General features: G+C 43.2%; 2 protein-coding genes across 6 annotated transcripts; both read left to right on the top strand.

Moving 5' to 3' along the window:
• The first annotated feature begins 3,453 nt into the window (after positions 1 to 3,453).
• LOC6725092 (pyruvate dehydrogenase phosphatase regulatory subunit, mitochondrial) lies at positions 3,454 to 7,840 on the top strand. The gene is made up of 6 exons (XM_002106083.4): positions 3,454 to 5,191; positions 5,521 to 5,818; positions 5,878 to 6,091; positions 6,158 to 6,311; positions 6,380 to 6,495; positions 6,565 to 7,840. The coding sequence occupies exons 1-6, from the start codon at positions 3,640 to 3,642 to the stop codon at positions 7,045 to 7,047; spliced, it is 2,817 nt and encodes a 938-aa protein (XP_002106119.1). The 5' UTR covers positions 3,454 to 3,639; the 3' UTR covers positions 7,048 to 7,840.
• A 2,455-nt stretch (positions 7,841 to 10,295) lies between these two features.
• LOC6725093 lies at positions 10,296 to 19,815 on the top strand. Of its 5 annotated transcripts, none has more exons than XM_039297413.2 (12): positions 10,296 to 10,441; positions 10,505 to 10,671; positions 10,819 to 11,860; positions 11,933 to 13,001; positions 13,105 to 13,578; positions 13,648 to 14,144; positions 14,249 to 14,742; positions 14,793 to 15,357; positions 15,420 to 16,013; positions 17,084 to 17,871; positions 18,051 to 18,260; positions 18,366 to 19,815. In XM_039297413.2, the coding sequence occupies exons 10-11, from the start codon at positions 17,749 to 17,751 to the stop codon at positions 18,234 to 18,236; spliced, it is 309 nt and encodes a 102-aa protein (XP_039153347.1). In that variant the 5' UTR covers positions 10,296 to 10,441; positions 10,505 to 10,671; positions 10,819 to 11,860; positions 11,933 to 13,001; positions 13,105 to 13,578; positions 13,648 to 14,144; positions 14,249 to 14,742; positions 14,793 to 15,357; positions 15,420 to 16,013; positions 17,084 to 17,748; the 3' UTR covers positions 18,237 to 18,260; positions 18,366 to 19,815. The 5 variants fall into 5 exon arrangements, 4 of the variants coding, with proteins under 4 accessions (XP_039153347.1, XP_044779613.1, XP_044779614.1 ...); XR_005544639.1 differs by having other exon boundaries at positions 18,051 to 18,694; positions 19,618 to 19,815; XM_044923678.1 differs by having other exon boundaries at positions 18,051 to 19,815.
• Positions 19,816 to 21,188: the final 1,373 nt, after the last annotated feature.

Below are 21,188 nucleotides of genomic sequence, written 5' to 3' on the forward strand. Positions count from 1 at the left end.
AATACAATACATCTACTACGAATATAATTCATACATTGGCTTCTGAAGAGCACTATTAGTGAAGGTTTTTTTCAAAGGCAAGTGGACTTTTCCCTAAAACCAAAGAAAGCGTATAACGAAAACAAACAACATTGTTGCCATATAAAACCAAACTGAATCACTCGAGGTCAATTTAAGAAACTTTACCCCGCCAATTGACGGATTCTCTACACTTAGTAAATGTGTCAATTTTTTTTTATTTTATATATATATATTTTTGTTTTTTTTTTTTTTTTTGTTATTTTGTAATCTGAATAAGTTGTAGTCTTTAATGAAGCGCTAGAGCAAAAATGTTACAGGATATGCACGATGGTGTAACCCATACACTTGGGGCCACCCTGTTGTAGTTTGTACTTCTGTGAGAGCAAAAACCCAGATTATTATTATGAATAGCGATAGCAAGCGAGGCAGATAACTCGCGGATGTATCTACTATCTACGTATTTATTGATTATGTTTTTGCGAACAAACAAACAATGTGAAATGAATAGTTTAAAGAGGTCGCGAGACCAAAAGGTTCTTGTCGATGAAATTAACTTATATTAAAAATGCTGCGTATGAACTTATGATTATATACTATGAACTATATATTAAACTATTATGATTACCATTATTATCTTTATTATGATTATTATTACGATTGTTCCGATATCGAATAACTTTAATTGCAATAAATCCTATTCCAAAGCGACTCTAGAGATTTTCCCTAGATTTCTCCTTTTAAGTTGGATTTTCAAAACACTTACTCTTATATGTAAGCCATTATTTGTGGCCAGCACTAAGCTTACTTTATATTTTAGTTTTAGCCTCATATCACCGCTGTCCCGAGAGATGTGCTATTATTTGAATCCGACAATTCGGCCCCTGCAAAAAATAGTTTAGTTTAGTATCCTATCAAGTTTTAAGATGTTGCGAACTTTCGCGAAAAACCAAATGAGCCCAAATGTTAGAACAGCCTCACACACTAAGCATCATACATATATCCAATCCAATATATACAGATACAGAAACGGATTCTCTATTGCTAAGATTCTAGCCTGATTGCGTTTGTTGATTTAACGGAACAAGCTGAGAACATAAAGCATACTAGTTAATGGACATTAAATAAAAATCAATACGAAAATCCTTTGGGTTGCAACAAAGATTGTAAAAAACAAAAGATTTAACAACTAAGAAGTTACTGGGTGTTTTGGTGGTTATTGGAAATAAATCTTAAAATGAAATTCGCCTATTTTTGTCTTTTAAAGTTGTTTACTTAACCATTCTCTTTTATAGAAATCAAACAAAGAAGGATGGATACATATATACAAATTTATATTTATTTTTGCCGGAGTATGCGATTATGCCATCTTATTCCTGAAAGTATCACTGACGACTGGTGTATCAAAAACAGTATATTAGGAATACTCACAGGGGCGTACATATATGGTTGTGTTAAAAAAAAATGCACAATTTTTTTTTTGCAGCTGTAAAACAATTAAGTTCAAGGACAAATAACAATAAATTGATGTATAATAATAATCTACTTGATATTTGTCCAAGATCTCGCATGATTTCGTTTTTTAACTTGATATATTCGTTCCCTTTCATTCAAAAATATTTGTATGCGGCTGTACCATCTGGAAGTATCACTAACGATCACTCTTTTCAGATAAACTGAAATTAATCTTAGATTGATGGATTGATTTGATGATGGATAGGGATATGTTTATACTTATTTTTGCAGCGTTATGCCATCATATCTCGAAAGTATTCCCAAAGTTTGTGTAATAATAACAGACTATTAAGAACACTCTCCAGGATATGAATGGTAATAATTTGTAATATTCTTAATATTTGTAAAAAATTGCACAATTTTTCTTGCAGCTCTAGAACCATTAAGCTCAAGAACGAATATCGTGTAGTTGATTTAAAAAATCAATTTACATGATATTTGTTCTTGATCTAGCATGATTTTGTTTTTTAACTTCATACACTCGTTCCTTTTTATTCAAAAACACCTTTAAACGAATTTAGGAAAATAAAACTCGTTAAAAGTAGACAATACAAAATCTATGAATTCTGCAATGCGTATTTTAAATTCACACTCGTATTATAATAATTTTTACAATTTTGGTTGCAGCGCTAAAACCATTTGGATAAAGGAAAAACAGCCAATGATTGATGTATAAAAACAATCAATTAGTAATTTTTTCAAGGACTGGTATGCGACTGTACCATCTGAAAGTATCACTCACGACTGGTGTATTAAAAATTTTCTATTAGGACTGCATTCAAGGGCGTAAATGGTTGCGTTCACTCTTTTCAGCTGTGAAATCAAGCTTAGATTGATGGATTGGAAATGTTTATAATTCTTGCAGCGTTATCCCATCCTTATCTCAAAAGTGTTGCTAAAGATAGTGTAATAATAACTATCTATTAGGAACACTGTGAAGGATATGAATGGTAATCATGAATAATATTTGTAATATTTATAAAAAATTTCACAATTTTTCTTGCAGCTCTAAAACCATTAAGTTCAAGAACGAATAACATGTAATTGATATATACAAAAATTCAATTTACATGATACTTGTTAATGATCTAGCATGATTTCGTTTTTTAACTTGATACATTTGTTCCTTTTTATTTAAACATATTTTTTAGGCACCTTTAAACGACTTTAGGAAAATAAAAACTTGTTAAAAGTAGACCATATAAAATCTATGAATTCTGCTATGCGTATTTTATAATTCCCACTCGTATTATAATAATCTTCACAATTTTGGTTGCAGCACTAAAACCATTTGGTTCATGGAAAAAAAAACAAAGTGATTGATGTATAAAAACAATACATTTGAAATTTTTTCCACGGACCAGCATGGCTGTATTTTCATACCACAAATATTTTTTTGTCATACTTGACCAACGCGTGGTTATATATTGTTGATTGATTAAGTAAAAAAAAATAACAATTATCAAATGTTAATGATTGCGATTAACAACACATTTTTAATTTTAGAAAGTCTTATTAGATTTAAGAGATGGTCAATATGTACATGTCAGTATATTGTGTAGTTTAGCGAAACCTTTTTTTCTCATATTGTTGGGCAACTAATAAACGAATTTAGGGAAATAAAAACTCGTTCGGAATGGGCACCGAAAAGTGAAATGAAAAATTAATGAATATTGCTAATAATTCATCGATGCGACGACACATGATGTATTGTTTGAAACGTTAGAGGAAACTAGTTTTCGTAATTAAACTAGCTTCCTTTAATGCCAAAGCAAGAGATCACATTGGTTTTTAACACAATGATGCAGCGCGCGGAATTATACTATTAATATTTACTCTTCAAGTTACCCGAGTTTCGCACCATGGATCGAGTCTCCGCTAACCGCCTACCGATAATCATCGATGTTTCGACCCATCTCTAACCGCAGTCGCATCTGGTCACTCTACCGTGTTGTTATTGTGCCGAAAGCCAATTTACCAATCGAAAGCACAATATAGCGTATATAAATAGTGCCCTCCAGTGAATCCGGTGACCTGCAATAAGAATCGGGTTAGTCCCATGAGGTTGTGATATACACATACTTAACGTTTGCGCCGGTGAGCAAGATGTGGAAACTGCTGCAGCGTTCGGGGAATGCAGTTTCTGTACTTCCCAGACGGAGGTGTTCACCTGGCCTTTCGGATGCAGTGCGCCTATCTAGTAGCCAGATGGATTCGGCTGATGAACGGGTCCTGCGGAAGCGGAAGTTTCAGCCGCAACAGGCGGCGGATCTCAGCGAGGAACTGGCCGGTCAGCTGCCCGTCAAATCCCGGGTGGTCATCTGTGGCGGCGGCATCACCGGCGCCTCGGTGGCCTATCACCTCGGACTGAGCGGATGGGGTGGCGAAACGCTGCTCGTGGAGCAGGATCGCGTAGGTGGTGAGCTGCCCTGGACCGCCTGCGGATTGGCGGGTCGCTTCGAACCTAGCTACACGGAACTCAAGCTGGCCGAGTACTCCATAGATTTGATCAAGCGACTGGCGGAGAACGGGTTGCCCACGGGATGGCGGCCAGTGGGTAGCCTGAATCTGGCCCGAAGTTGGGACCGCATGACCGCTTTCAATCGCATGAAATCGCAGGCCCTGGCGTGGGGCATGCATTGCGAAATCCTTTCGCCAGAGCAGTGCGCCCAGCACTGTGAACTGCTCTCCTTGGACGGCATCGAAGGTGGCCTTTGGATACCTGAAGACGGGGTCTGTGATCCGCAACTCGTTTGCCAGGCCTACATGACCGAGGCCCAGAGATTGGGAGTCCGCATAGTCGAACACTGTGCCATCAAGAAGATCCACAGCGAGCATGGCAAGGTGAGGAGTGTGGAGACGACCGCTGGCGATGTGGAGTGCGAGTACTTTGTGAACTGCACGGGCTTCTGGGCACGCGAGGTTGGCACTTTGTCCAAGCCGGTGGTTAAAGTGCCGCTCAAGGCGGTGGAGCACCACTATCTGCACACGAAACCCATCGAGGGGCTCAGTCCGAACACGCCCTTCGTCAGGGATTTCGATGGACGCATCTTCTTTCGAGAGTGTGAAGGTCACATTCTCGCAGGCGGCTTCGAGCGCGAGGCGAAGATGGTGTACGAAGATGGAGTGATTCCCCTGTCGCAGACAGCTCGCCAACATCCGCCGGATTGGGATCACTTTCACGAGCTGCTCGATGCCCTGTTGCTGAGGGTTCCCTCCTTTAGAGATGCCACGTTGGATAGGCTCACAAACTCGCTGCAGGTATTCTCTCCCGACTGCAAGTGGATCCTAGGGGAAGCACCTGAAATCCAAAATTACTATGTAGCCGCTGGCAACAAGACAATGGGTGTGTCGGCATCCGGAGGCATTGGACGCGTCCTCACCGATCTAATAACCAAGGGCTCTACTTACCTCGACCTGCACATCCTGGACATCAGCCGGTTTCTGGGGCTGCACAATAACCGAAAGTTCCTGCGAGATCGCTGCAAGGAGGCGCCGGGCAAGCACTTCGAAATCAACTACCCCTTCGAGGAGTTTCAGACCGGTAGGAACCTGCGCATGTCGCCCATCTACCCGCAACTCAAGGAGGCGGGCGCAGTTTTTGGTCAGTCGATGGGCTACGAGCGACCCAACTACTTCGATCAGCAGGACAAGCACGGTACGTTTATGTTTCTAGGTTTTTGATCACATCTATTGTCGATTATTGAGGTGTTCATATGATACAAATGAATGCGCCATTCACAGATAAATACGCTCGAATCGTACATCACAAGTAATTCCTCATCCGCCAGCGAGTTGAATGTTTACAATAACTAGATAATACCTGACGAACTCATGAATGACTGAAAATCATGTGTTCGAAAGGTATTACTAAATTACTGCAAGATATCATATGCAAAGCAATGAAGTAGAGAGTAGAAGCCATTCACATTCACTCACCGAGTTGACGACTCATTCTTTCTTCTCCGGCTTGATTCTATATTTCAGATGAGTTCGGGTTGCCGCGCTTTCGTATTGCCCAAACACGCACCTTTGGCAAGCCGCCGTGGTTCGATCATGTGGCCTCAGAATACCGGGCTTGTAGGGAACGCATTGGCATAGCAGACTACAGCTCCTTCACCAAATACGACTTTTGGTCGAAGGGAAACGAGGTGGTAGACCTACTGCAGTACCTCTGCTCCAACGACGTGGACGTGGCCGTCGGCTCCATCATCCACACGGGCATGCAGAATCCCAATGGGGGCTATGAGAACGACTGCTCCTTGGCACGCCTCTCCGAGCGGCAGTAAGTAGCCTGCCCATCCAGCTCAACATGGCCAGTGAGACGCTCATTCGCTATTTCAGCTACATGATGATTGCACCCACCATTCAGCAAACGCGCTCCATGTGCTGGATTCGCAAACACATGCCCAATCACCTAAGGGCCAAGGTGAACGTGGCAGATGTGACCTCCATGTACACGGCCATCTGCATCCTAGGACCCTACTCCCGTATCCTGCTGTCAGAGCTCACCGACACCGATCTCACGCCCAAAAGCTTTCCCTTCTTTACCTATAAGGTGAGAGATTCTGAGAGTCATTCTTATTAATATTAATTATTTTTAATCTAACCTAATCTTTACCAGGAATTGGATGTGGGATTGGCCGACGGCATCCGAGTGCTAAACATTACCCACACGGGTGAATTGGGCTATGTCCTTTATATTCCCAACGAATACGCCTTGCATGTGTACTCGCGTCTGTATCAGGCGGGCCAAAAGTTCAACATACAGCATGCAGGTGAGTCGCTGAGAAGAGAACTAACTACGCGGCTTCATTACTTGGAACTACCTATTTGCCCATTTTAGGTTACTACGCCACCCGCGCCTTGCGCATTGAAAAGTTCTATGCCTTTTGGGGACAGGATCTGGACACCTTTACCACGCCGCTGGAGTGCGGACGCAGCTGGCGCGTCAAGTTCAATGTGGGTTAACAGCCAGAGAATAGTCCCTTAATACCGAAAAGTTATATGCCATACATATTGTCTTTGCAGAAACCCATCGACTTTATTGGCCGCAATGCGCTGCTGAAACAGCGCGAGGAGGGCGTTAAGCGAATGTATGTGCAGCTCTTGCTGAACGACCACGATCACGAGGTGGACATGTGGTGCTGGGGCGGCGAGCCCATCTATCGCGACGGTGTCTACGTGGGTATGACCACCACCACCGGCTATGGGTACACGTTCGAGAAGCAGGTCTGCCTGGGCTTCGTGCGAAACTTCGACGACGAGGGACGGGAGCTGCCGGTGACCAATGAGTACGTGCTGTCCGGCCACTACGAGGTGGAGGTGGCCGGCGTGCGTTTCGAGGCCAAGGTCAATCTACACTCGCCGAATCTGCCCACCAAGTTCCCGGATCGGGAACGCGAGGCCTACCAAGCCACGCGCGACAAGCCGGACCAGGCGGATCTTCTATCGTATGGCGGTTTGACCACGGTCAAAGGCACCGGAATACCAACGGATGGGCACGGACTGTAGGGATCGACGGAGCTGGGCTCCCGACCAATATCATCTGCCATCTGGACATGCCAAGCAATGAAGCACTACGTTCATTTCTGGTTCAACTCGAGAGTCTCAAAAGCAAAGCGATATTATTCAACATATTATACGATAGGGAATCGAGCGAATATGAGATAGGCAAATGGCTGATTACAACCAAGAGGTTAGACTGCTTAACTTGGAAGAAACCCAAATGTGGTGGAATGTTGAGTAAGTCAGGTGGGTTTGATGTGGTCAACTGGATATTTGAAAAAGGTTTTTTTGTTCAATTTCAATTTGTTATTTGAGACAATTTTAACAACTTCTGTTAGATAACTATTATAAAATCGTATTCGTTAACGCATCGAAGCCTAAGTACCAAAATGCCAGATCTGGTTAACTTTCGGGTGATTTTGATTGTTTGTCAAAAGTGGTGTCAATTAAACGTGTATGTACAATAAGCTTCACATGCGATGTATATATAAGATAAAATCTTCCGTGATATTGGAATAATTGAGGTTTTGCACATTGTTAAAAAAATGACACAAAAAGGTTACACATTTTGCTCATGAAGAAAAATAATAAATAATAAATGTGTTAATGAATATATGAGCTAAAAACTAATAGAAAATATTTCTGAGCAGTTTTTTCAGACAGTTTTGATTAATCTTTTTTTTTTACTAACCCAGACGATTGACTTTGTAATTAATGGTGTGCTACTGTGTGAATCACACCTCATATTATAATTATATTGTACTATATTTATACAAATACATTTACTGTTTACAAATGCCTTATAAGATGTTGATCACCCAAAGCTGCCAAAAAGTTGAGCAGCTGTTTGTTGCTCGGGGTGTATTGGTTTTTCGCTGGGTTCTCGGTTTTTGGCCAAGACAGTCAGGCAGGCGTGTGCTAATGCCCAGAAAACTCTTGTCCCAAGATTGCAGCACATGTTTTGGCCAAGTTTCGACGACGGGCTTGGCTTGGTTTGCTTTTGCTTTGCTAGCAAAGTTTGCTTCCCCAAAAATGCAGATTCAGAATTAAGGCTACTGGTGGTCGGTGTCTGTTGTTCCAACCCCAAAACTCCCCTACTACCCCCTCCTACTGCACCCTGTCTGTTTGGCCTGGAGTCACTTTTGGCCACGCTTGGCTAACTCTTCTGGCCAAGTTCTCCGCTTCTCAGTTTCTCGGTCTCCATTCTCCATTCCCGCCAGTTGTGTAGGATTACAAACTATCTTTTTGTTAGTAATTAGCTGCACACGATAAACGTGACATTATTATTGTTGCCAGGCAGTTGGGCAAAAGTTTGGCTCTGATCTGAGACTGGAAACCCTACCCCCCTGTCCACTATCGCTCTTGGACCATTTGTTGGATTTGTTGGCCCGGCTTTCTTCGGCTGTGGCCCATTTAAATTTTGCGAGGATGAGGATGTGGATGTAGTAGATGAGGACGAGGAGCTGGGCTCGCCGGGCCGTTTTACAAATGAGCATTTGTTAAATCAAAAATTCAAGTGGCAACGCCGCACTCCAATGGCGCCAGCCATCCAGCTCTTCGTCATCCGCAACCACATGCCAGCCAGAAATGATCAATTTTGAGACCCCCCACCCCACCCTTGGCAGCAAAATGTACTCACCGTCTGTCTGGTGGCTCCTCCTTCGGGTCGTGTAATTTATGCCCATTTATTGTGTGGTCGCTCCTACCGTCTTGCCTTTGCCTGTGGTTTCTGCGGAGAGCAATCACTGAATTTGCATACAAATGTCCCATCTCCATGGCATCCCAGCCCGGCGTGGACTCCTGATTCTGATTCCGATTGAGAATCAGATTTTGATTTCGGTTGCCATCGTCTTCGCAATTCTTGCACCGCGTGTCTAGGGTCAATTTCAATTTGTGGTCTGAAAAATGAAAACCGTAGACATGAGACTCCATTGTGGGCTACACATACATACAAAAAGTTAAAGGAAAAATGGGGCTACGCAGAATATTTCGGCAAATATTATCAATCAAAATTGTGACTGATGACAAATCCGTGGAATAAAATGTCCACATGTGCTTCGCTAGAAATCTAGATCTTTCTTTTAAGATTCTGATTAAAAATATAAAATAAATTAAAAAATAGTTTTGTTTTTTCTTCAAACTACTAAAATGTTATTGTAAAACACAAACTTTAATTTATATAATTTCTTGGAATTCTAGTTTATTGGAAATCAGCAAATAAATAAGAATAGTTTGCTTATATTTATAAATTATTTACTATGTACACATCCAAACTTTACTATAAAACACAAACTTTAATTAAATTATAAATCAGTAAAGGAAAAGCGTGGTTTGCTTGTGTTTGTAATTTAAACATCTCACATAACCCAACAATTTATTTTCTGGGAATCCGCGAAGGAAACGATTGCTTTACTTGTATTTGTAGGTTATAGTTGAAATCAGCAAAGAAAACGCATGATTTGATTGTATTTGTAATTTAAGCATCTCACATAACCCAACAATTTATTTTCTGGTAATCCGCGAAGAAAACGATGCATTTGTAGGTTATACTTCAAATCAGCAAAGAAAACGCATGGTTTGCTTGTATTTGAACCTTAAACATCACTTATTCATCATCATTATTTTCTAAGAATCCGCGAAGAAAACGATTGCTTTTGTAGGTTATAATTAGAATCAGCAAAGAAAACGCATGGTTTGCTTGTATTTGTATATAACCCAACTTTTTATACTTCTCGGGGCTTTATTTTCTAGAAATCCACACAAAATTTAATCTATATAATCCTCGGGAATCAAGTCTTTTTTAAAACCACAAAATATATAAATCGCGTTCCTTGCCCACTTACCATATTTTCTTATAGTTATTGCAGACAATTATTATATATGTAACTGATTTTTACCAGACTTATTCCTTTTGTCCATGCACAGCTCTTAGCATCATGCGTCCGTACTCCACGAGAGCTCATCAAGAAAAGGAAGAATGCTAGAAGTTCGATAGGGACTTTAGAAGTAGGGACTATCGATTAGTTGACCCCATTAAAAACTGTTATACAAAATATCGATTATCCGAAAGTTCCGATATTAGAAAGCGTCATTCGTTAGCATGATTATTAGCCTGATTCTAATAAAAACCTATCATAAAGCCTTAAAGAGATCATTAGTTTAAAAATTGAAGGTGGCTTAAATAAAAAATAAAAATGACCCTTTCTTAAATATCGGGGAGTTATGTGGTCACCCTAAATTAACATTTGATTACAGCTATTACAGCTTTAGGGAGTTGCCAGCTCAAAATTTGAATATCGTACTGATTTTAACAGTTGTACACATTTTGTAAACAACATTTGGATTTTAGAACATCAAAATGGACATTGCATTTCATTAAGTTTCCAGCGCCAACAGCATGGTGAATACTGGAGATCAAGGAAGGCCCAGCGAAGAGTCAATAATCCTAACCATGCTTTTCCAGTTCCCCCGGTGGCAAGTGCTGTAATTTCTGTATTTAATATTCCTCAATAACACAAAGGTAAGTTTGTGGCCAAGATCAGGATAAAACACACAAGTCAGCTGAAGACGGAATCGAAATCAGTGCAGATTCTCCTGGATTTTCATGGATCTTCATGTGTTTTTGAACAGGTAATATAATCTGTATAGGAGCAGAAAAGGTGCGCTATATTCAAAGTTTAAATGTATAGAGTAAATGTTTCGATGTAGCCTAATACATTATTCGTTGCTCTTTTTGTTATCATTTCAAAATCTGATATCTTGTTCGCTTAATGGCAGTGCCTATGATAAGCAGACCAGTTCTCCATCCAAGTCCCCAACAAAATGCGAACAAAGGACGGTCCACAATCATTTGGGAGCAGGCAGTGCTCATGTCCGCGTGGCCATTGGTTCAGTATTTGCCCATCCGGGGGATGCGGCTGGGGCCCGGAACTCCGAGGTGGGGGCCTCCTCCGCCCGATGTTTGCACAAAATTAACAAATGCCGAAATGCCAGAGACCATGAGCCGGATTAGTTTCGATGGGATAATGATTTCAAATCTCTGGCCAAAAGTAATGCGCCTCATTAGTGGCTAAGCTCCCGGCTCCATGGTTTTCCACCGCCTTCGGCCATGTGGATTCCGTCCGGATTTCTAGTCCGGCAAAAGACAGACTGCGGGATAAAGAGAGAGAGCGCTTTTGTTTGCCTAATTTTCCACGTTGATTTTCTAGCCGCAAAACAAATGAAACGTTCGCTGCATATTAAGCATCTAATTTAATTTGCCAGAGCGCAAAACCAAAAAGGAAACTGAAGCCGGGAAAAAGAAGTGGATAAGTCAACCCCCGGGACGACCAGTGGGTGGTGGGATATGGGTGGGTGGCTTTGATTTTGGACTGGCTTAAATGCTTCATAATGAAAATCTGTGATATCTTGCGGTACGGCTTTGATTTTTCCCTTCTGTTTGCCGTCACTCAAGTGGTTGATGTTGATTGTTTGTCAATAGAGGACGGGGACTCAGGGATTCGACGACAAGTCCGTTCCTTTGGGGGAGTGGCATTGGGATTACAACTTTGGAGTGCCGGGCACGTTCCAAGAAGTTATTAGTGACCGTGCCTAAGCCTTTGATTGCCCAGCCCTTATACATACATACCTCTCTCTATATCCCCCCTTTTTCTGTGGCCAAATCCATCCTAATTTGCTCAAGCCATTACATTTAAATGTGCGGATATCTCGGACTCGGATTGGTCCGCCCTGGCCGCAGTATCTTCCTATGGTTGGGTGGCTACGACATGGTGTCTAAGCCACGCCACTGTGCTTTAAATGCTTAACAGTGATTAGATAGGTAAATATCTATAAAATCAAATGAACTTAGTATTCCAAATAAAAGCTTACAAAACCTCTATTATTCTTTCAGATCTTCGAACAACCTGGAGGACACTGTGTTCACCCAAGTGGGCACCTTCCTTGCCGCGACACCACCACCACCACCCACACCGGCGTGACAAGGCAGGCTTCGCTTTCCGCGCCTTTGCATGCGACAAGTTTGTCACTGTGATTTATGCCTGAGAGGAGAGGGTTACACCACCGAACCGTGGGTGGGGTCGATGAATAGTCAAAAAAGCGGGTACACACGTCCGTGCCAGTGGAGAACAAGGGGCGGCAGTCAAAAAGACAGCCGAGCAGAGGAAGCTGAGCCAGTCGGGCGCTGGCAGGCGTCAACAGGATGCGGAGGACGAAGGAAGGGGTGGATCGGCGTCGGATGGCGACTGGCGGGTGGCGGAGGAGAAAACGGATGAGCAGGCGAAGGAGCGAACGGCGGAGGGTTGCGATTACAGTGTCATTGGCAGCGTCGACGGCGTCACTTTGCGCACTGCCAAGTGCAGCCACCAGAACCGAATCCAATATCCAAATCAGAGCCACACCACCCAGCCAACGAAACGGGGAAAGAAACGACGAGCAGGGCACGGGCGAATCCACGCCCAACAGCTACAATTGAAAATTTTATTTCATTTTTATGGCTTTTGGAAATTAAATTGTTGTCATCGCATACAAAATTAACCAGAGCAGCGGGATTTGCATAGCCAGCCAAGAGGTGTGACCTCTAACCCCCACCATCCACCCACCATCCACCATCTACCAACTGGCACCCAACAACCACACGACACAGTCACCGATGTTATTGTTATAGCCGCTGTATCTCACCCGCTGGGCCTGCGGTCTTTAACATTTAGCAAAACATTTGATTGCCATCAGGATAATCCCGAGGGGATGTCCCAGGACGCGAGGATGTGGGCTGCCAGGAGCTGTTTGATTGCCCGGGAGGAGTATCACATCTCCATAAAGCTCACAAAGCCCGAGGCCTTAAATAAATGTTTATTTTAAGCAATATAGTCAGGCATTAAAATGCAAAACTTAAAGACTGTCAAAGAACTTTAACAAACGGGCTCGAGCCAAAGTCAGGAGTAAATAAGGCCTGGAAAAAGGTAACATAAACTAAACGTATTCATTTGACACCCCTTCCATATAATGGCCATATGGCTATGATGATATCATCCACTGTACAGTCTTTGTTTGCTTTCTTTTCAGCTAGGAGAAGGTACTTCGATGGTCAGCAGCCAAAGTAAAATCTTAGATTTCCAACTTTAAGCTTCCCGGCAGCCGGAGTCAATTTGCAATTAGATGTTATCCAAAAGCAAACGGACACCCAGGATACGGGGATTTGAACAAGGTCCCGCATAAAAAACTAAACACGCAGCAATCAATCGATTAAAAAAGGGCAAAGGAGGAAAAGTTTTGAGCCGGCGGTGGGCGGTGGCACAGACCAGACTAGACGCGGCGGTGGACACCACCTATGGTGTCCAGGTCGAGGTCCTGCCGGAAGGACACCCCAGGGACCCGCAGGCAGCTCAAGGAAGTCGCCTGGCTGGCTTTCGTCTAATGCGCCGCTTATCTTGATATTATTTGGCCATAAAAAAGGACACGGACACATGTTCGAGAAGGAGCACGGATAACACTGGAAGAAATGTTCCACACCTTCCGAATCGGGGCAGTGAATAAAAGGTGTATTTATTTTTGCCCAAACATTTTTATTCGTTGAATTCACGCATTTTGTTTATCCACTTCTTTCAGAGATCCACGCAGTGCTCTTTTGGCTTACTGATTAATATAATATAATATAACCGAGACACCGAGATGTCCTTAAAATCTTTGACATTTTGCACCCATTTTTCGGCTGTAACCCAATCCTCCAGCCAAGTCAGTGTGCTCCTAAGGGCAAGGAAAATTGCAACATTTCACATGTCACAACGAGGGCGATTTCCCTACCCCAAATAAAATGGACCATGTCGAATCCTGCGGGTTCCGTTGATTTCCTCGCCCGAAAAAAATCCAACCACGCGCGTTTCAAATCCCTTTAGTTACACTGTTTCAAAATTAAATATTTACATTTTGTATGCGGAGGCGGATGCGGCGGGCATGAGGCCTGAATCTCGATTCACATGTGGGTGTTTTGGCCGGAATGGTGGTATCTAGCAACTGGATACACTGGCCATCTAATCGGTGGTGGCTGCCACTCCGTCAGCTGGCCGTGAGCACTTGTCGTGGACAGAGGCGCAGCTGGTCAAGGGGTAATTTCGTTTCACATGTGTTATATTGTTAAACTGACACGGCAGTAACCTCTACCTCCATTGAATATACTAGTCTTCCATCTAATTCATTAATTTCCTTACAGGACTACCCGATGCTGGACCCCACCGAGGGACGCCCCTGGCAGTCGCATATGAGCTCAGATCATCAATTCCCCGTTGGCCGGATGGGGTGGTGGCCACCATGCAGTTTCCGATGCGCGTTTATTTAGTAATTTGTTTGTCTCCCGACTTAGTCACGGTTTATGGTTGACATTTATTTTATGAGCGTGAAAAATATATCACTCGCCAGTGGCAGCCACGCCACCCACCGCGGGATTCCAGGCGGGGTGCAGGCAGGTGGCTGCACCACCCACTCCACCCACTTGCGCCACTTAAGCCAATTTTGATAGCGGCTTATTGATGGTCGAGCGACTGGCGATTTGTGCATTGGTCTCGCTCCAACTTGCTGATTGAATCAGTGCGGAAGTGGGACGAGGACGAGATCGATGGGCAGTTCGTGGTCGTACGTACAAGCTGTACTCCTGGTCAGGCGAGTCGGATCTTAATGGCTATGGTAGTTCGAGCACTTGATATATGGGTAAGTTCCCCAGTTGCATTATTGGTTTTTAAATAATGGAATCGTTTTAGAAATGCCGGATCGACAAGATGAGCCGCCAGCGACAGATGAGAGGAAATGTCGTCTGAATTTCTCTACGTTTGGCACTTCCTTTGGCGAGTATTGTTAACCGCTGCTAAGCCCATCAATTATGCCGGGAGGCATCCCATCCTTACAAACTTATTGGCCTATAAACTAATCGCATAATTGCACAAAAGTAATTATCCTTGGGCTGAGCCTCGGCTAGCTCATTGTGCAGCAACTATGCGGCACATCCTACATCCTGCATCCTGAGGCCCCAGTGCTTAGGCCTCATCCCCTGGCGCTCTGATTTTTCCACCTTGCTGGCCAACTATGCGGCTCATCCGCTCCGCTGAACGCCGCCAGAAGGAAGTGCCGTACAGGACCCAAATCGCAGGACGCAGACTGCGGAATGCAGGACTCAGATCGCTGCAAAGCAGTTGAAAAAACACAACGGGCCAAACAACAAAAACAAACACAAGGACATCTCTTTGTTTGCGGAAAGCGAAAGAGAGGCGAAATTAAAATCAAGCTGTTGATAGCAATCACACACTCCTGGCTGCCTGAAATGAATAAGTACACAGCGAAAAATCGCACAATCTTGAGTATTTATTATTAAATCCATGAATTTGTAATAGGTCGAGGTGATGCTGGTGCATAACACTCCTCAATAAGCGGACACCTTGTTGGATTTTTAAGGAGACCACAATATGGTGCACCTGCACTTCGCGCAGTGGTCATGTCCTGGCTGTCGTCTCTACAATTCCGATGACGTTGCCAAGAGAGTGGGATGCATGCATCACTAGCCGTCACATGGCCAACTGCTTGGCTTCCTGCTTTCGACCAATCTGCGACTGTCATCCGTCATTCCATTTACTGGATGCTTGCCATTTCTGTGGCTCCCGAATCTCCGCCTCTTCATCTGCATCTCCTCAAAACAAGGCAAAGTAGGGTAAATTGATGTAGTTGGGGTTGACATCCTCAAGTGGCCCAGTGGCATTGTTCGACGATTTGCGTTTGTCGAGCGCGCAGTAATTAAGTTGAAGTTGCACAGCAGATCCCCGATAAGCATAGGGATCAGGATACGGCCACGGTGGTTAGGGATAATCCCCCAGATTAAAAGGATACGGGCCCCGATCTTTTGTGCCTCCTTTGAGCATCAATCGGGCCAATTGGATTGACATTATCGGATCGCAGGAAGAGGATCTGCTTGGAAATAATTGTGACCCACGGTAATTGATTTGCAAGGAATCATTACTTTTAGCTGCCTTATGAAGATATGAATGATTGCGGTGCTCTGACTCCTCTGAATCCTGCTCTGAATAGAACCTTTTATAAGAATTTTGGAAACGATCACATAAGAACAGTGCCAAAGCACTGAGATATTCGAAGTCATCAAGATAATCATTGCCTTCTGCCTTTAAGCTACTCATTAAATCCATCTAATGAAGCACGGCCATTAGTGATCGATATTTGCTCCACCAAACGGTAAAGATCAGCAATGAAGATCACTCTATTCTCCCCCTGTTCTCTCTGACTCTCGGCCTTTGTGGCCAATTAGCTGCTGCCACAAAATGAAATCATTTCTCACAGCTATTGCTGGCTTTCGACCAAAGTAATTAATTGGGGGGAATTATTTGCCCCGTCCTCTGCCCACTCTCTCTCCGCCGCTCTTCCCTCGGCTGAGTGATTCTCCAAGCGGACAGCCAATCGAAGCGAGAGTCGCTATCCGCAAGAGTGCCAGAAGACTGGGGAATCGGCGAAAGACTGGGCCCGAAGACTGCTCTTGAGGGCTAAACGCGACTGCAACCGAGAGAAGCGCATACTTTCCAAGGCAATTATCGAATGCCAGCGTGTCAGCCTCGACTCCCGATTCTTCGGCTACCCCGCAAGCCCCGATTGCACCGCACCTACCGATTCTGCAGTCTTCGTAGATTCTACCACTTGAGAGTCGCCAGGGCGTCGCCGGTTGGGAGAAGCGGGACTTTCGGCCGTCTGCAGTTTCAGTTTCCCTGACGCCAACAACGCCTCATCGTGTTTGTTTGGCCGCCAGAGCCGTCAGAGCCGCCACCGCAGCGACGCCAGCACCACCAGCACCACTACCACCACGCAGTGCCTGCCGCTCCGAGCAACAGTGATGATCATTTGGCTTTCGGTATCATAAGCTAAATCATAATTCGAAGAAAAATCAAGCTATGATCACAAGTATTATTCCTAATCGTATAAACTTCTGGAACATTACTCTTATTTTGTAAGGGAAATCGCAGTTTATTTTATCGAATATTTTCTTGCTAATTTTCAGATGGAACCATGTCATCTCTGGCTGGCTAAATGGCTCTACGCAACTGCAACTCTTTCGTTGCCCCAAATTGGCCTTGAGGCAATGATTGGCTGCCGCTGCTGCCCAGATGCCGGCACCACCCTCCTCTCCCGATGGACCACCCCCTGGGCCACCACAAAGTTCCCAGTCCCCCCTTTTTGCGTTTCTTTCGCACTGATCTCAGCTGTCGTCGCTTGTTAGTGCGCACGCGTGTCTTTCTCTCTCTAAGAAGCAGACAGCGCGTGTGTTCCCCTCTCCATCGCACTCAACGCCCGCCCAGTCACGTCCTCTCACTCACTCCGCCAGCTCTCCCACTCGCACCCATCACGATCGTGAGGCGTTGATGGCGATGGCGCTGAAGCTGGCGCGCATGTGCAACGCAGCCACAAAATCGCAATTGCCGGGACCGAAAACCAAAATGAAAAAAGTACGGAAAAAGGAGCAACCAAAAGCTTGAGCTGGCACAACGTTGTAAGACATAGTTTGTTGCCAGAGCCCCTCCCCCCCACCACCGCACCGCTGTGCCCCTGTGCTTGTGTGTGGGGGACCTCCCGCAGATAATTGCCCATCATCTCATCAAGTTCCGCCCAGCTATTTAACAACCGAGGAGCAGGAGCTGCAGGAGGAGGTTCGGGGCCCCGAGAGCAATGAAACCCACAAAACAAGACACCAAAATGATGAACGCGACCACGCAAAGTAGAAGTAGCTGCCCGATCTGGGAGTCGAGGAAGGAGTCTGGCTCCAGACCATACAATCCCGAGGGCCGCTACGTGAGTTTTATCCTAGCCACATAAGAAATATGCCTATTATTTCATTACAGTGAATATTCCTTTTCCCGTAATTAATGTAACTCATTTTCTTTAATATTTTAATATTTATTGAATTACATAGTTCATAATTATGTTTCGTTTATTTTATGATTATGTATATTTTTATAAAAAACTAACAGGTTCAGGAACTTCTCAAGCGCCCTTGGGCTGGCGCCACCAACATTGAGCAGCAGCTTGGGGCGGCGGCTGCAGATCGGCTCCAAATCGCAGCAGTCCAGGTTGCAGCTCCACTCCAACCACAGGCATCAATAGCACCACCGACGACGAAAAAGCAGGAGGAGACCAAGAAGATCCAAGCATGTTAATCGAGTCATATCGATTTTGGCGTGGTTCGTGTCTCGGACGTTTTGCCCAACCGCCGTCCTTCGCCCCCCAAAAAGGGGGAGGGGCCGATCCCATCAGCGAACTCGTAACTAAATTGAATCCAATTGCAGACGAGTCGGGCCAAATAACTGTGAGACATAATGAATGAGTGTTGGCCAAATTGCAACTTGGCTTGCCAGCCGGGCAGTTAAGGGTTAATGGATGGGCACCAAGGGATTGTTTGCAGGGGGTTCAGGGGGTGGTGCTGCTCTGCATCTTCCAGTTTATGGCCCAGCCACTAATATCTCAATTGGCCAGCGGAAGGTTCGATTAACTGCACCATTGGGCCACCCACCTGGGGCATCTGTGCTTGGACATCTGCATGAATGCATCCATAGGCGAAATGAAGCATTCTTTCTAAAAGAGTGTACAGTATTTCTACTGCACAGTTTATATGAATGTAAGTAGGTAGAATAACATTATGTTATTGAACAGCTCTTAATGAGTACACTAATGGTGGTGTGCTGTTAAATCACTTTTCAGTATTTATTTTGGTCCACACATAAACAATGACACAGGGACTTGTATATGTGTGCTTAAGAGATGTTAAAACGTACAGAAGCCAAATAGCTGTTTACAACATAGTATTATTGCAGCAATATGTACAATTATACATTTACTATTAATTAATAGAACTCAGTAATTAAGTCATAGTAAGATATTAATTTTTAAAAAGGAATTCAATGCAAAGTAATATATACATTATTATTAATAACAAAAGGTAATAACAGAAATATATTATGCATTTATATTATGTTAGTTTAGAGAACACTAGACTACTGTATAGTTCTGTTAAGCTAGAAATTATGTGATTTCCCAGATCCTCCTTGTCCTGGTCCCGATTCCAAACAAAATAATAAGAAAATGTACCGTTTTCCGAATTCTCCGTCAAAAACAATCCGATTTTTAGGCAGAACATTGTAAATATCGGCCCAAATATGGATTGTCATACCTCGTTGAGCTCGTATTTTAATTCCCAATCGATTGGCATTCAAATTTGGAAACTTTAATTTTTTGCCAATTTTTTCAAATTTTGATGATGTTACCCCTTATCAAAAATAAGAAAATTCACTGAAAAATTTATTTTTGAAAATCCATTTAAAAGTAATAAGGGTAGTTAGCTTTGGTAATTAGCTTCACAAAACAGTTTGCTGTTCAGCTTTATGACCATTTTTAGCCAAGTTGTGATGAAGGAAGTGTTAGTAAATATCGAATTTCTTAGTAATTCACTTTTCTTAATTTTCCGTCATGACCCTATAAAAAATTGTGGAAATTTACTCCGCCGAATCCGCCACCCCCTTCGAGGACGCCTACGTTATGCAGGATTTAGAGGACATTCTGATTCTCCATCATCAACGACGAGGTTCTTCACGACAAGGACGACGAGGACGACAAGGACGACGAGGACGAAGAGGACGACGAGGACGAAGAGGACGACAAGGATTGTGGCTAGCGAATAACTGACCCCAGTGATTGTAGCATAGAGCGTATAAGAAAAATAAAAAATACATGAATTTTCAATTGGAAATAAACTTTTATTGGGAAAATTGGGTGAAGTTTCGATTTTAGCCGGAATTTGATTTTCAGTGACCACCTGCTACCGATTATGGTCGCCTGGTACCAAAAATCCATAAGTTTGCCAAAAACATTGGATTTGTAGGCAAATTTAATGATTTTTCAATTAAAATTACCAGGCGAACAGGAATCCCAGAAGGTGACCAACGATCAGTTGGTTTTCAGTATACACCTGTTACTGATTATGATACCTTGGTACCAAAAATCCAAAAACTATCAAATTCGGCACAAAAATGCGCATTTTGTAAGTAAAATTGTTTGAGATTTCGGCTTAAATTACCAGGCGAACAGGAATCCCAGAAGGTGACCAACGATCAGTTGGTTTTCAGTATACACCTTCTACTCATTATGATCACTTGGTACCAAAAATCCAAAAATCTAACAAATTCGGCACAAAAACGCGCATTTTGTAATGCAAATTGTTTGAGATTTCGGCTTAAATTACCAGGCGAACAGGAATCCCAGAAGGTGACCAAAGATCTGTTGGTTTTCAGTATACACCTGTTACTGATTATGATCACTTGGTACCAAAAATCCAAAAATCTATCTAATTCGGCACAAAAATGCGCATTTTGTAATGCAATTTGTTTGATTTTTCGGTTTAAATTACCAGGCGAACAGGAATCCCAGAAGGTGACCAACGATCTGTTGGTTTTCAGTATACACCTGTTACTGATTATGATCACTTGGTACCAAAAATCCAAAAATCTATCTAATTCGGCACAAAAATGCGCATTTTGTAATGCAAATTGTTTGATTTTTCGGTTTAAATTACCAGGCGAACAGGAATCCCAGAAGGTGACCAACGATCTGTTGGTTTTCAGTATACACCTGTTACTGATTATGATCACTTGGTACCAAAAATCCAAAAATCTATCTAATTCGGCACAAAAATGCGCATTTTGTAATGCAAATTGTTTGATTTTTCGGTTTAAATTACCAGGCGAACAGGAATCCCAGAAGGTGACAAACGATCAGTTGGTTTTCAGTATACACCTGCTACTCATTATGATCACTTGGTACCAAAAATCCAAAAATCTATCTAATTCGGCACAAAAATGCGCATTTTGTAATGCAAATTGTTTGATTTTTCGGTTTAAATTACCAGGCGAACAGGAATCCCAGAAGGTGACCAGTATAATCGCGTGGTACCAAAAATTTAAATTTTTTAGTCAAAAATGAGAGTTATTCCGCCCACCTTTGCCATTGTGGATCTATTTTTTTTGTCAGTTCATTTATTGCTGCTCCATTTTTAGTAGCTGACAAGACAAATAGGCCCAAGGCACTAGCTAGCCCGAAAAACTTCTAATTGGAGGCAA

This window comes from Drosophila simulans, chromosome X, assembly GCF_016746395.2.
Source record: "Drosophila simulans strain w501 chromosome X, Prin_Dsim_3.1, whole genome shotgun sequence".
Lineage (NCBI taxonomy): Eukaryota > Metazoa > Arthropoda > Insecta > Diptera > Drosophilidae > Drosophila > Drosophila simulans.

Bases quoted from the DNA above. Each gene is read 5' to 3' on its own strand.
- LOC6725092 (XM_002106083.4), top strand. From the start codon at position 3,640: ATGTGGAAACTGCTGCAGCGTTCGGGGAATGCAGTTTCTGTACTTCCC. The intron at 5,819-5,877 runs GTAAGTAGCCTG...TCGCTATTTCAG, and splicing joins GCACGCCTCTCCGAGCGGCA to CTACATGATGATTGCACCCA. The intron at 6,312-6,379 runs GTGAGTCGCTGA...TGCCCATTTTAG, and splicing joins GTTCAACATACAGCATGCAG to GTTACTACGCCACCCGCGCC.
- LOC6725093 (XM_044923678.1), top strand. From the start codon at position 17,749: ATGAAACCCACAAAACAAGACACCAAAATGATGAACGCGACCACGCAA. The intron at 17,872-18,050 runs GTGAGTTTTATC...AAAAACTAACAG, and splicing joins ACAATCCCGAGGGCCGCTAC to GTTCAGGAACTTCTCAAGCG.